General features: G+C 34.4%; 1 protein-coding gene across 5 annotated transcripts in view; it reads left to right on the forward strand.

Moving 5' to 3' along the window:
• PNPT1 (polyribonucleotide nucleotidyltransferase 1) overlaps positions 1-14,725 on the forward strand; it is a 42,159-nt gene that overhangs the window by 7,123 nt on the left and 20,311 nt on the right. For all 5 annotated transcript variants that reach the window (XM_082358122.1, XM_082358118.1, XM_082358119.1 and 2 more), the window contains 9 exons: positions 86-135; positions 1,148-1,211; positions 1,314-1,361; positions 2,307-2,420; positions 7,911-8,097; positions 8,972-9,023; positions 9,707-9,764; positions 11,787-11,883; positions 12,824-12,926. In XM_082358122.1, the coding sequence (XP_082214248.1) occupies positions 86-135; positions 1,148-1,211; positions 1,314-1,361; positions 2,307-2,420; positions 7,911-8,097; positions 8,972-9,023; positions 9,707-9,764; positions 11,787-11,883; positions 12,824-12,926 (773 nt within the window). The remainder of the gene's footprint in view (positions 1-85; positions 136-1,147; positions 1,212-1,313; positions 1,362-2,306; positions 2,421-7,910; positions 8,098-8,971; positions 9,024-9,706; positions 9,765-11,786; positions 11,884-12,823; positions 12,927-14,725) is intronic.

A 14,725-nucleotide genomic window follows, 5' to 3' on the forward strand; every position in this document is an offset into this window, starting at 1 on the left:
TTGTTTAATGAGGGAAAAGTTTTAAATTGTGAAGCAACTTCTGTCAGTAATTATTTAATGTCTTTTCTTTTTTTGCTTTTGGCAGATCGTTCAATTAGACCTCTCTTTCCAGCAGGCTACTTTTATGATACACAGGTAGGTTCTGTTTTAGGTTTATTTGTTTCCAGGTCAATCAAAAATGACTTAATGAATCTCTATTTAATACTTCCTAGGCTAAACATTATAAACAGTACAAAATAAGAATTTTTGGTGATCCTGCTACATTTTACATTAAGTTTTTTTAAAAACAATTTTTAAAAGCTAACATTTATTTGGTGTCAATTTGAGCTGATACCTGAATTATGAGTAGGAATTAGCCAATGTAGGCTGTAGGAAGATGGAATGGGATGCACAGAAGCCCTAAGGCAGGAAATAAATTGGTAAATCTGAAAAAAGGTTAGAGTGATTGAGGTGGGTGGGGACAGTTCAGGCTGGGCCTTGAAGGTCATATTAGTAACAGACTAGGACAGTTGATACAACTAATCTTTATTACCTATTTTTATCAGTGGGTCCTCTAAACCTCTACTTTGTTATATTTTAATACTTTCTGAATATTCCTTTCTTTCAGAATAATGACCCATATACTTTAATTAAGTAACTATTTTATGTATTTGAGAAAAATAAATATGCCTTGCAAATATCCCTTTGCAAGGATGTCATTGCCTCAAGAAGTTATTTTCCTAAGTACATGACATAGGCATATTATTACAGTGTAATTTATTTGTCTATGCTTACCAAACAGAAGACAACAATATTTTTGTGTAACATTTACTAACATAGCTAATTTACTGAATACTTCCAACATGCTCAGTATTATAAATGCTTTACGCACAATATTTCCTATAATTTTCCTAAGAACTGTTCAGGAAGATGCTGTTATTTTTCCCTTTTAAAGATAAGGAAACTTTTGAGGCTTAATTTAAGTAATTTGTCAATGGTCAAGCATGTAGTTAAATGATAACCAGAATTAAGGGGTTTGACTACAAAGGCCCTGCTTTTAACCATATAGTGCTCCTATATTTTAGGACAAGATGTTAATCGAAATGATAATCCTCCCAAATCAAGTAGATTTTTTTTTAAGTGCTTTGAATTTTTTCCCTTGCACCAGATCCTTTGTAATCTGTTAGCAGTAGATGGTGTTAATGAACCTGATGTCCTAGCAATTAATGGTGGTAAGTATAAAAATAAAGATTAAAATTATTACTGTTGATTTTTTTTTTTAAGCAATGAATTATTTTTATTTCAGCTCTTATTTTTTTCCTTTTTCCTTAAAGCTTCTGTAGCCCTCTCATTATCAGATATTCCTTGGAATGGACCTATTGGTAAGTTAGGATTTGAAGATAAGAAACATTATATTTTTTTCAAGAAATAAGAGTAAGCATGCTATAGTAAGGGCATAAATTTATTGGCTCTGAATTATTATTTCTTAGGGAGTTGAATTAAATGACATTCTAAGAAGAGTCCTTTCAGCATTTTGAGACATTTTTATCTTTGCTTTGGGTTTTGTTTCTTATAGCAGTATGTTATGGTGTTAAGGATTATGTTTTTAGATACTGTGACTTCTTTGTTGCCTCTTCTGTTAGAGGACTTTCTCTTTTTTTGGACTGGGAAATTGTCAGAGTACATACTCCTTCAGGATAATACAAACATGTTTGTAACTTACAGCTCTTGTAAGTTGTGATCATGCAATATACAAATGATTCATCAAGTAAATAATTACTGAGTGTCCTAAGTGCCAGATACTGAGCTAAGCACTGAAGGAACTAAGGCAGACTAGGCATCAGCAGTACCAAGATGAATGAGACAGTTCTTGGTTTCAGCATAAGTGAAACAGACAAATAATTATTGATATTTATAAACAATATTATAAAAGTGTAGTCAGAGTGCTAAGAAAATGATAGAGAAGGGCGGGTTTAGTCTTGTGAGGTCAGGTTGTCAAGGAGAGCTCCTCAGAGTTACCGACATTTAAGCTGAACCTTAGTAGGATCAGACTGTAAGCACTTGCCTTAGAGGAAGTACATTCTAGACCAGGAGAAGAACATGAGCATAATCACAGAGGTGTAGAAGAAATGGTGTACTTGAGCAACTGAGTGGTCCAGTAAGGCCAGAGGTAGGGTGAGGTAGTATAATCTGTGGGCCTTAAATACCATGATAGAAATATGGATTTTACTGTGGTCACAATTGAAGATAGGGATTGAAGTTGTCACTAGGATGTCTTGAAAACTGAGTTTTTATTAAACAGTTGCCAATATTTTAATATGTTTTAGGGGCAGTACGAATAGGAATGATTGATGGAGAATGTGTTGTTAACCCAACACGAAAAGAAATGTCTTCCAGTACTTTAAATTTAGTGGTTACTGGAGCACCTAAAAGTCAGATTGGTAAGTAGTTTAAGTGGTAGATTTATTCTGAATTTTACTTTCAAGTTCTGGCTTCTTAAAAATGCATTTAAACTCTTTTTTTGTATGTGTGCTTTGTTAATTAGCCATAAAGATTTTTGTTTTGTTTTGTTTTATTGCTGCCCTATTTTGGTAGCGCTCTTGCTTCATATCTAACAATACCTAAAATTATAGACTGTTATACCACTCTAATTGAAATATACAAAAATCGTTATCAAGATAATTTAGTAATTATTTTTAGACAGATAAGCTAGTCTAAAGTTTGAAGTTCCAACTCTGGTAGTAAATTAATTGTTTCATTCATTTAAATATGTTAATTTAGCTAATGCAGTCATTCTAAGTCTGTTGGTTGTCCTCTGAGAAAGAGGTATCATATTTCCAGTAGGTGGAAAACTAGTAATAAAGTAGAAGAAATGCTCTGACCATGGGTCACCTTCACTCCTTCTAACTAAAATGTCATAATTGCATGAATGAAAATCAGGGGCTGGTTCTGTTGAAGAAGAATGGGCTTTAACAGTCCAAATGACCTGGGTTTGAAACCCAGCATCTGCCGCAGTTAACCATGGACAAATTAATTAAGGTCTCTTAGCAGTTTATTCTACTGCGTGACATTTGATGTCTGGAACTTTTTGACAATGGATCTTCTAATGTGGGAACATTTTGATGAAATGTAAACTATTAAACTTTTAGTTCTTTTTTTGTACAATTAATGTGTGAAACACCTCATTTCCAGCTTCTTCTTTTGGAGTGTTAGTAATGAGTTAGAATTAGGTACTATCAATATGTATGATAGACAAAACACATGAAACAGGAGTTGTGTATTATCTACATGTTAGTGATTGTGTGGTTAAACTAAATAACAAGGCTTAAACAAGACAGGAACTTATTTTTCTCTCAAGTAACAAAAGTTCAGAGGTAATGAGTCCAGGACAATTACAGCAGCTCCATAATGTCTTAAGAAATCTAGATTCTTTTTAGCTTTCTACTCTGCTATCCTCAGGGTGTGGCCCACATCTTCATACTTATGAACAGAGCTCTGGCCAACTTACCTAACATACAGGCAGGAGGAAGAAAAACGAAAAAGGGGAATAGAAAAAGGAGTGTGCCCTCTGAGTAAGTCAGCCTCCCTTTTAAAGAACTTTCCCAGAAGTCCCCACATAGCAGTTTCCACTTACATCTTATCGGACAGAAGTGTGACACATCTGCGTCCATGACTACAAGGGAGGCAAGGAAATGGTTTTTGGATTCTACCTTGAGAAGGTGGGGAACTATTGAAATATAGAGAGGATTCCAGAGATTTGGGGAGGCTCTGAATAACGAATGACCCCTACGTCATATTTGAACATCTCAGAAAGGGCCTTGAGCAGAGTATTGGTTTACTATTTGAAGTTCACTTGGTCTCCATCTGAAATTTTTTTTGCTGAAAGTTACAATGTTCATTTACTTTCAATTAGTAAATCGATTTGGCTTCTTTACAGGGCCATTATGATTAGAGTCAAGGTTTGTAAAGTACCCGGCATAGTACCTAGTACCTAGCAAGCAAACAGTTAATACCTGCTCTTACCATTAAGACACAAAATAAACTTGCTTCTAAATGGTCATATAGCCTCTATATGCCTTAGAATTTGAACCCCTCTAATTTTAAATAGATATTGGAGGAATGAACTAAGGATCTTTACTGTATCTGTGGCATGCCACAGAAACCCGATAGGCAGCCTTCCAGCTGGCTGTTCTCACCCGTTCCTCTCTAGATGGAAGAATGAAACCAGAAACTGCTTAAACCATCACAGGGTAGTCTTGATTAATTATAAGGAGGCTGAACGTGATTCAGAACCAACCCGTAAGGAGACTGGTTTCAGAAGTTACCAGCATCCATTTTATGACTTCTGCATCACTATTTTCATGAAGATATTCAGCCAGTACTCTGTACTTTTGTCAAGGTACACCAAATATACATTTGACCCCATGTTCATGTGTTAAAGTTAATATTGGGTCCAAGTCAAATATCATCATCATGGAACTTCTGGGATACAAAAATACAAAAAAGTAATTGCTACCATTTCATTATTAAAATATTTAGTAATCTGGATTTTTAAAGTATGACCTTAAAGGGCAAGAATAATTTTTTTTTAATTAATTTTTATTGGAGTATAGTTGCTTTACAATGTTGTGTTAGTTTCTGCTCTACAGCAAAGTGAATCAGCTATACATATACATATATCCCCTCTTTTTTGGATTTCCTTCCCATTTAGGTCACCACAGAGTACTGAGTGGAGTTTCCTGTGCTATATAGTAGGTTCTCATTAGTTACCTATTTTATACACAGTAGTGTATGTATGTCAGTCCCAATCTCCCAGTTCATCCTACCCACCCCCCTTGCCCCCTTGGTATTCATAGTTTGTTCTCTACATCTGTGTCTGTATTTCTGCTTAGGACAAGAATAATTTCTATGCACTATTAGCCACTAGGGTGCACCCGCAGCGATTATTTTGCACAGTGCTACTTAGATGCTTGTTTTCAACTGGTACATTTAATATCACTAATCTTTCTGTGTATACTAGGATATAATTTAGGAAAAAAGTACACCAGTAACAATTTTTATGGAAAAAAACTGTATCTAGAATTCATAACTTCAACTAATCTCAGAAGTCCTTTATCTTCAACTATTGAAAATGGTTAAGTTCAGAGCAATCATTTTGACAAGCTTTTTTGTTTAAAATTTTAGCCTCTATGGCAGTGCTGTCCAGAACTCTCTACAATGAAGGACATGTTTTATATCTGAACATGTGATTACTGAGTACTTGAAATGTGGCTAGTGAACTAGGAACTGAAGTTTTAATTTTATATAATTTTAACTTATTTAAATGCAAATAGCTGTATGGGACAGGTAATTATCATATTGAACAGCACAGGTCTACAGACTCAAAACCATAAGGGATTTTCTTATAAAGCACTTTTAAAAATGAATTGCTTTGAAGTTTAATTGGTGAAAACAAAGTCTGAGTAATGTTCATTTTCTTTGCCATATTCTCTTCTTTAAATGAATATACTGAGGTATAATTTATATACATTAAATGCATGTTTGGGACTTCCCTGGTGGTCCAGTGGCTGGAGCTCCACGCTCCCAGTGCAGGGTCCTGGGTTCAATCCCTGGTCAGGGAACTAGATCCCACATACATGCTGTAACAAAGATCCCGCACACTGCAATGAAGATCCTGTGTGCTGTAACTTAAAAAAAAAGATCCCACATGCCACAACTAGAAAAGATCCCACATACCGCGACTAAGACCTGGTTTCAGCCAAATAAATAAATATTTTTTAAATGCATGTTTTGTTTTTTTTTTAATTTTTTAAAAATTTGTTTAATTTATTTAGTTATGGCTGTGTTTGGTCTTTGTTGCTGCTCACGGGCTTTCTCTAGTTGCGGCAAGTGGGGGCTACTCTTCGTTGAGGTGTGCAGGCTTCTCATTGCTGTGGCTTCTCTTGTTGCAGAGCATGGGCTCTAGGTGCGTGGGCTACAGTAGTTGTGGCACGTGGGTTCAGTAGTTGTGGTTCGCGGGCTCTAGAGCACAGGCTCAGTAGTTGTGGCGCACAGACTTAGTTGCTCCGTGGCATGTGGGATCTTCCCGGACCAGGGCTTGAACCCGTGTCCCCTGCATTGGCAGGCAGATTCTTAACCACTGTGCCACCAGGGAAGCTCTAAATGCATGTTTTTAAATCTCCAATTTAATTCTGTGAAAGTGAGAGGTGTCATGGGAATACAGATAAGAAAAAGGATATAACCATCTCCATATCATGGTATCAGAGGAAGCATCTTCATGCCTCAAGTGAAGAATTGAAACCTTACCTCCCTTTACCCTCCCCCATGTATATTCGTTTAATGTTTATCTACATTTAGAACCACAACAGGGAAGTGTCACAATTTTTGCTTTTGCTTCAACCATCAGTTTAGAAAATTCCAGAGAAGGAAAGTGTATTGTACTTACCAATATTTCTGCTTAACATGTTCTTAACATGGTTTATTATCTTAACATCCTTTATTGTTTGCTTTCTGTTTAGAGAACTTCCTTTAGCCATTTTAGGGTGACACATTTTCTTCTTTCTCCTTCATCTAAGAGTCTTGATTTCTCCTTCATTCCTAAATATCTTCACTGGGTATAGGATTCTGGGATGACAGTTCTTTTCTTTCAGCACCTGAAAAATAGTATGCCTCTTCCTTCTGGCCTCCATGGTTTCTGATGATAAATCTGCTGTTGTTTGCTTTTCCCATATGGGTAAGGTGTCATTTTTCTCTGGCTGGTTTCAAGATTTTTTTCTTTGTCTTTGGTTATCAGAAGTTTAATTATGATGTGTCTTTCTTTGGGTCATCCTATGTAGGGTTTATTCAGCTTCTTGAATATGCAGGTTTATGTCTCCGCCAAATCTGGGGAGTTTCCAGCTATTTTTTTTTTTCCCAGTACTTTTCAGCCCTGCCATCTTTCTCCTCTCTTTCCAGGACACCAATGACACAAGTGTTAGATCTTTTGTTACAGTTTCACAGGTCTGCTTCAAATGACTGATGGAATTCCAACATATGAAGCATATAAGTAGATTTTTTTTCATTCTCAATTATGCCTAGAAGCCTTAGAAGTGACTTTTTAGGCAATAATAAATCTTAATGTGACAACATTATGTGGTTAAACATATTAGTTATGATGGTAACTATGTATTACATGATCTTTGACTTTGGACAAGTTGAGGAATGCCAGAAATGGCACACAAGTTGGCAGGAGTCTATTCAGCCTTGTAAAAACCAAAGCCGAAGCTGAATAGTAGATTATAGCTAGATAATATACTAGAAGCCTTACTTTGGAGCTTCCCTGCTTTACACAGGAGTTTTACTGTTACAGAACTATAAAAACAACCTTTTTATGGTAGTAGCTAGGGTTCTCTAGTTGGCTTACTTGAAACAGTATCAACAGTTATCACTGCAAAGATTTCCCCACCTGTGTAAGAATTAGACAATGTGACAATGACCAAATTAAGTGGGAGGTCACATCAAATATTGTTAAACAGGAAACATTTATTAGCCACCTATTGTGCTGATATTGTAAAATTTCATTTTAAATACATTTTAAAAAAAGATGCAGTTGTACACATTAAAAGATGGAATTTTATGGTATTTGAATTATATCTTATAAAGCTGTTATAAAAAATTGTGTGCATAGTTTATTTTCTTTTCCATTTCATTTTTTTATGAGAAATCTCTCATTAAACTTATGAAGAATATAAACCTAACTTCAAATATCAAGGTTTCTTTATTCATTTACTACTGTTTATATTTTGGAATTATGTTGATTCTGAGGAAAGAAATCAAAAAGGATTAATAAACAAAATTCATCTGTAGTATTTATGTCATGTCATGGTATTTGAAAATGCTATATTGGTAAAAGGTTCAATGGCAGTCTGTTTTTTTTTTTCTTTTTTTTTTAGTCATGTTGGAAGCCTCTGCAGAGAATATTTTACAGCAGGACTTTTGCCATGCTATCAAAGTGGGAGTAAAATATACACAACAAATAATTCAGGGCATCCAGCAGTTGGTAAAAGAAATTGGTGTTGCCAAGAGGACACCTCAGAAGTTATTTGTCCCTTTGCCAGAGATTGTGAAACACGCTCATAAGTAAGAACATCTGTACAAAAGAAAATATGAAAGTGTCACCAGATTTAATTTCCTCTCAGAAAAAACTTCTCACCGAAGCACTGTCCATGCATTACTTCTTAAATAGCACCCTTCTATTTTAAGAGTCATTGCCATAAATACCAGTCTAATGCTTTAAAAAGGATAAACCCACATCCCTCTTGAAGGGCCTAAGTTTGAATCTCAAAGGAAAGGGGAGAGTGAGTTTACTGGTGAAGATTCAGATCATCCTCATATCTCTCTGTGTCAAAGTAAAAGAGTATATAAAGCATAAGATATTTGAATATCTAAGGAAACTGTTGAGGTTCTTGAAAAGAAATACAATCACCACTATATGCCCAGTCCTTATAACAGTGCCTGCACATAAGCACTTAGTAAATTATGAATGAATGACCAGAAAATTATTTCACTTTATTTGAAATAAATTGAAAAAGTTAGTATTTCCATTAGTATGAGTCTCACAGCCATTACTCAGAGATTAAAGAGTTATATACACTGTCCCCAAAAAAAGCGTTGCCTGCAATAACAGCCAAAACACGTAGAACAGAAAAAAGCAACTGGTCATATGAGAGAGAGTGAGCAGAGAGAAAGAGAAAAATCTAAGGTGAAATTAATTGAACAATTAAGAAGGGAGGGCATGTGTGTGATTCGCTTAAGATGTGAGGAGAAAGAAATTTGTGTTCTGTATCATAAATAGTAAACAGATTAGCAGTGTTATAGAGCAATAAATACATATTTTTAATTCTTTATGAAATGTTAAATATTTTAGCTTATTATTAAATATTTCAGTTTTGTTTATAATAGATACTGCCTAGTGTTTCCAAATATGCTGACATTTATTTTGTGCTTAAAATAGACTCGCCATGGAAAAACTCTACGCAGTTTTTACAGATCATGAACATGATAAAGTAGGTATACCTGAATTTTGTTTATATAATTGTTCTGGGAGTTCTTTTTTGTCATAGCTTACACAGTTTTGTTTATGAATATTTGTCCTATTTTTTTTTTTTTTTTTTTTTTTATTTATGAATGACTGTGTTGAGTCTTCGTTTCTGTGTGAGGGCTTTCTCTAGTTGCGGCAAGTGGGGACCACTCTTCATCGCGGTGCGCGGGCCTCTCACCATCGCGGCCTCTCTTGTTGCGGAGCACAGGCTCCAGACGCGCAGGCTCAGTAGTTGTGGCTCACGGGCCCAGTTGCTCCGTGGCATGTGGGATCTTCCCAGACCAGGGCTCGAACCCGTGTCCCCTGCATTGGCAGGCAGATTCTTAACCACTGCACCACCAGGGAAGCCCTATTTGTCCTATTTTTATGAAAAATCTCTAAACAGAAAGCTAAATAATAGCCTAGCTGTTTGCTTCTCCATTCTCCTTTTGTTGGGAAGGAAGTTTTAGGGAAAACTTTTAGGGAAGTGTGGAAATAGATTTAAATGAATTAAACAGGTAATATTCCCTACAAATCAATAACCAGTTTCAATCTTTTAAGGAATGTTACCATTAGAGAAATCTGATTACTATTACAATGTGTTAATTGTATAATAATTTAAAAAATAGAAATGTTAAATATAATAACTGAACCTCAACTTTCTTTTAGATTTCCAGAGATGAAGCTGTTAACAAGATTAGATTAGATACAGAGGAACAACTAAAAGGTAATTTTTTTTTTTTAGTTTAAAAAATATTTAAAGGAAATAATAGATTTTAAAGTTTCAGTTGTGAGACCTTGAACAAATCGGTTATTCTCATTACTCTCTAGTTTTATCTTTGGTAAACTTAAAATAATGATACATCCCAAGGTTACTGTTATATTGACCTCTATAAATGGGTAAGAACTGCACCTGACATAGAGTGGGCACCAATAAATGCTGAATGTGAGGTATTCCTGACCTTTTCTGGATCAAACTCTTATACTCCAAAATGGGTATCATTGTATCCTGTCATATGAAAATCTAAAAGATATTCTTCAAAATTCTTGAGTTCTTAATTTGTAAAATTGCAATACTAATAATACATGGTTTGTGGGGATTGAATGAATAAGTCATTTACATCTGCGCCTGGCACATAGCAAGTGTTCAGTAAGTGTTAACTGATGTTGTTATTATTAACATGTGGAATTGTAAAATTTAGATTTTAGAGAATCTTGCTCTCAAAAATTATTAAACAAAGGATTTGATTCTTTTAATATCAATCACAAACTGAATGTGTACCAGGCATGACATACAGTTCTCATTAATTTTTCTGCTAACAGACAAATATTCTCTCACCTGAGTATCTTATTTTAAGACAAAAATTCTGCTGCTAGCATTGATATTAAGGCCATTACCTATAATTGCCATTGAAAAAGTTTGGTCTTTTCTCACTATATTTCATCCTATTAAGAATTAGAAGTTGTTGAACTGAATGAATAAGCATTTTCAGAACTCTAATGGAAAACTGATGAATTCATAAAAGTGCTAACAAAAGATCAAGATAAAAAAAAATTAATTACATAGGACTGAGTGAACTGATGAGGATGATTATAATTTTTGTGACTGTTTGAATAAAAGAAAAAAAAACTTTGAAGCATTTAGTACAAAATACAGGTTAATATCTTTATAACTTTGACCTGGGAAATAATTTCTTAAACAATTTACAATAAAAGAGCTAATCATAAAAAAAAAAAAAAGAATTAGAAGTTGTATAACACCTGTTGCCTTATTTAAAAAGAAAAGTGATTTTGTGTTTGTATTAATGCATAACAGAATACCTTCATGACCCTCTGGGTTCATAGGATATTTTAAATGTTTTGTTACTAATTATTTTCCTCTCCAAGTGCAACTCAGTTAAAGCATAAAAATTCATATTAAAATATAATATTTAAAATTATTCTTGCCTGATGAAGACACAATTCTTAATATATCTCTCTGTGGCCATTTCTTGTGTTCTGGTTACTTTAAAGTTATATTTAATAAACCAATTGCTTAAGAGAACAGTGCTTAAAACTTGGCATAAATCAATTGGTAAGATAAAGTAGCTGAACATTTAAAAGCATAAGCCTAGGCCGACAAATCTGTATTCAGGTCACAGCTGTCGGTTACTACCTGAGTGATCTCAGGCAATTTACTCCTCCTCTTTAGGCCTGTTTTTTCTTCTGTAGAATGGGGATAATAGTAATAGAATTTACCTCATAAATTGCTATAAAGATTAAAGGCATTTTTAAAAAAACATGTAAATTACCTGGGTTATGAAAGAACTTGATAAATGTTAACTAAAAACTAGTCAGTAGGGATTTGTAACATATAAAAAAAAATTATTCCTCTATTTGTGGACTAAGATAAAAGATCCTAAGGCAAAACAGTTAAGGAGACTACTCTTAAAAATATCAGTTAAACCTTCTCATGATATGGTTGGCTAGATTTGTCAGATAACATAATGTAATAGAAAGCTGATTGCAAAGCACTATTGTTCTGGTAGAAAGCAAACTAAGTTCCCATTAACAGTGCATTTGAGGTATAATACTTGTGTCTCTCCTACTTAAAAACATTTAATTTATCTACTTTGAGGACTAAATGTTCAGAGTCAACTCACTTGGCTTATTACTTCCATAGTTAATTGATTTGATACTGTGAGCTTAAGAGAAATCTTATCTTCCAAAAAGAGAAAATGTTTGTTTTGGTTTGTCTTTTCTTCTATAGAAAAATTTCCAGAAGTTGATTCCTATGAAATAATAGAATCCTTCAATGTTGCTGCAAAGGATGTTTTTAGAAGTATTATTTTGAATGAATACAAAAGGTAAACATATCCTTTTTTGATGGAATTGAAGGCAAGTTTCCTCAAAAGTGGCAACTTGCTCAAAGCAAGAGACTTTTTTTTTCAAATAACAGGAAAGAATTATATAATGTTTATTTTATAAATGGATACCTGTTGAAGAGTGTGTGCATTGGGTAGATGTGTTTGTCTCTCTGTGGGCCTCGTATAGAGCATTGCTTCACAGCCGTGGCTGCATGTTAGAATTACCTGCAGAGCTTTTTTTTTTTAACATGTTTATTGGAGTATAATTGCTTTACAATGGTGTGTTAGTTTCTGCTTTATAACAAAGTGAATCAGTTATACATATACATATGTTCCCATATCTCTTCCCTCTTGCGTCTCCCTCCCTCCCACCCTCCCTATCCCACTCCTCTAGGTGGTCACAAAGCACCGAGCTGATCTCCCTGTGCTATGCGGCTGCTTCCCACTAGCTATCTATTTTACGTTTGGTAGTGAGGTGGATGGACCTAGAGTCTGTCATACAGAGTGAAGTAAGTCAGAAAGAGAAAAACAAATACTGTATGCTAACACATATATATGGAATCTAAGGAAAAAAAAAAAGTCATGAAGAACCTAGGGGTAAGACGGGAATAAAGACACAGACCTACTAGAGAATGGACTCGAGGATATGGGGAGGGGGAAGGGTAAGCTGTGACAAAGTGAGAGAGTGGCATGGACATATATACACTACCAAACCTGCAGAGCTTTTTAACAATATAAGTGTATGGGTCACAACCCTTGAAATTCTGATTCAGTGGGACTTAAGATGGGGCCCAGGTATCTATATTATTTTTTTAAAGTTCTACAGGTGGTTATGACATGCAGTTCAAGTTGAGAACTTCCTGGTAGGATTCAAAAGATAATGTGTGATTTTTCTGACTTCCAACACTGCTTTACTTAATTATTTCCTTTACTACTGTAGGTGCGATGGTCGAGATTTGACTTCACTTAGGAATATAAATTGTGAGGTAGATATGTTTAAAATTCTTCATGGATCATCATTATTTCAAAGGGGACAAACACAGGTAATATATGTAAAAAGCTACAATTATTTGCCAATACAGGATTGCTTAATTAGTTCTAATAGAAGTACAGTATGTAGGTTTTTAGCATATGGAATATATTATCTATTCAGAGTACTTTGATTTTTTTAAAATATGTTTAACAGTCAAGATAATGAACATATCAGTCCTCCCCAAGAGTTTCCTCATGCCTCTCTATAGTCTCTTCTTCCGCTCCCCTCCCTTTCCTTAGGCAACTACTGATCTGCTTTTGTCACTGTAAATTAGTTTGCATTTTCTAGAATTATCTGGTATTTTTATTACATTTTTCTTTTAATCTTAAGTACACAAAATTAAGTCACTCATACGCCTCAGTTCATGACATATTGGCATTGTTGGTCTATTCCAGGCCCTCACTTTTTTTCTCCATTTAGCCTGAACCTTAGTCCTATTCTTTTCCTTTACCTATTCCCTTATATTTAACATATATGTGTATGCATTGTTTCATGTATGGTATTATGCTTTATTTTAATTATGTTAATCACTAAGTTTGCCCATCTAATGGGTACAGAGTGGTATGTCATTGCTTTCATTTGTGTTTTCCTGATGAGGAATGAACATCTCTTTATATGATAGCCAATTAACATGATAACTGTATAAACCATACCCTGGGGGGCTGCATACCTCCAGGGCACTCTTTTCACATAGATAGTGTCCCTAGAGTTGAGCAGAGTGGTAGCCCTAGTTAAGGTTTGCTCTTTTGTGAATTATCTGCTCATATCCTTTGACCAATTTTTTTTTCTTTTTTTAATATGGTTTACTGTCTTTTTCCTGCTATTTTTCACTGAGTTCTTTTGTGTTTTAAATATTAATCCTTTTCAGTAACCATAATTTGTATGTATCATCTCCCTCTTTGCCATATGTCTTTTAACTTTGCTTGTGGTAGTCTACTATAAGCATACCTTGGAGATACTACAAGTTCAGTTCCAAACCACTGCAATAAAGTGAATATCACAATAAAGCAAATCACACAAATTTTTTGATTTCCCAGTGCATATAAAATTTATGTTTTATACTATACTGTAGTCTATTAAGTGGGCGATAACATTACATCTAAAAAAACAATGTACAAACCTTAATTTAAAAATACTTTATTGCTAAAAAATGCTAACCATCATCTGAGCCTTCAGCAAGTCATAATCTTTTTGCTAGGGAGGTTTTGAAAATTTTGAGAATTATCACAATGTGACACAAAGACACAAAATGAGCAAATGCTGTTGGAAAAATGGTGCTGATAGACCTGCTTGACACAAGGTTGCCACAAACCTTCAATCTGTTAAAAAGGCATTATCTGCAAATAATTAAGAAGTTAAACACAATAAAGTGAAGTGCAGTAAAATGAGGTATGCCTGTGTATGTCTACAGTGAACCCGAAATCTTTACTTTTGAGGTCTTCTTAAAGAAATCCTCCCTTACCCCAAGGTCACAAAATTATGCACCTACTTCTTCTATTAACTTTCTAGTTTTAGCTATTAAATTTAGACTATTAATCTATCATGGAGTTTATTCCTATACAAGGTATTAGGTAGAACCCTCCAGAGTGAGCCAATTTTGCAACACTGTTTACTAAAAATTCATTTTTCCCATTGATTTGTAATGTTACCTTATCATATTCAAAGTTTATAAATACATGTTTGAACTATACTCTCTTCCATTGTTCTGTGAGCTCCCTGGGCCAGTGTCAAACTGTTTTAATTATTATAGTTTTGGGATATATTTTAATATCTGAGGGGCAAATCCTCCCTTTTTATTCTTCCTTCTCT

This window comes from Balaenoptera borealis (genome assembly GCF_965194805.1).
Source record: "Balaenoptera borealis genome assembly, chromosome: 15".
In the NCBI taxonomy this organism is placed as follows: Eukaryota; Metazoa; Chordata; class Mammalia; order Artiodactyla; family Balaenopteridae; genus Balaenoptera; species Balaenoptera borealis.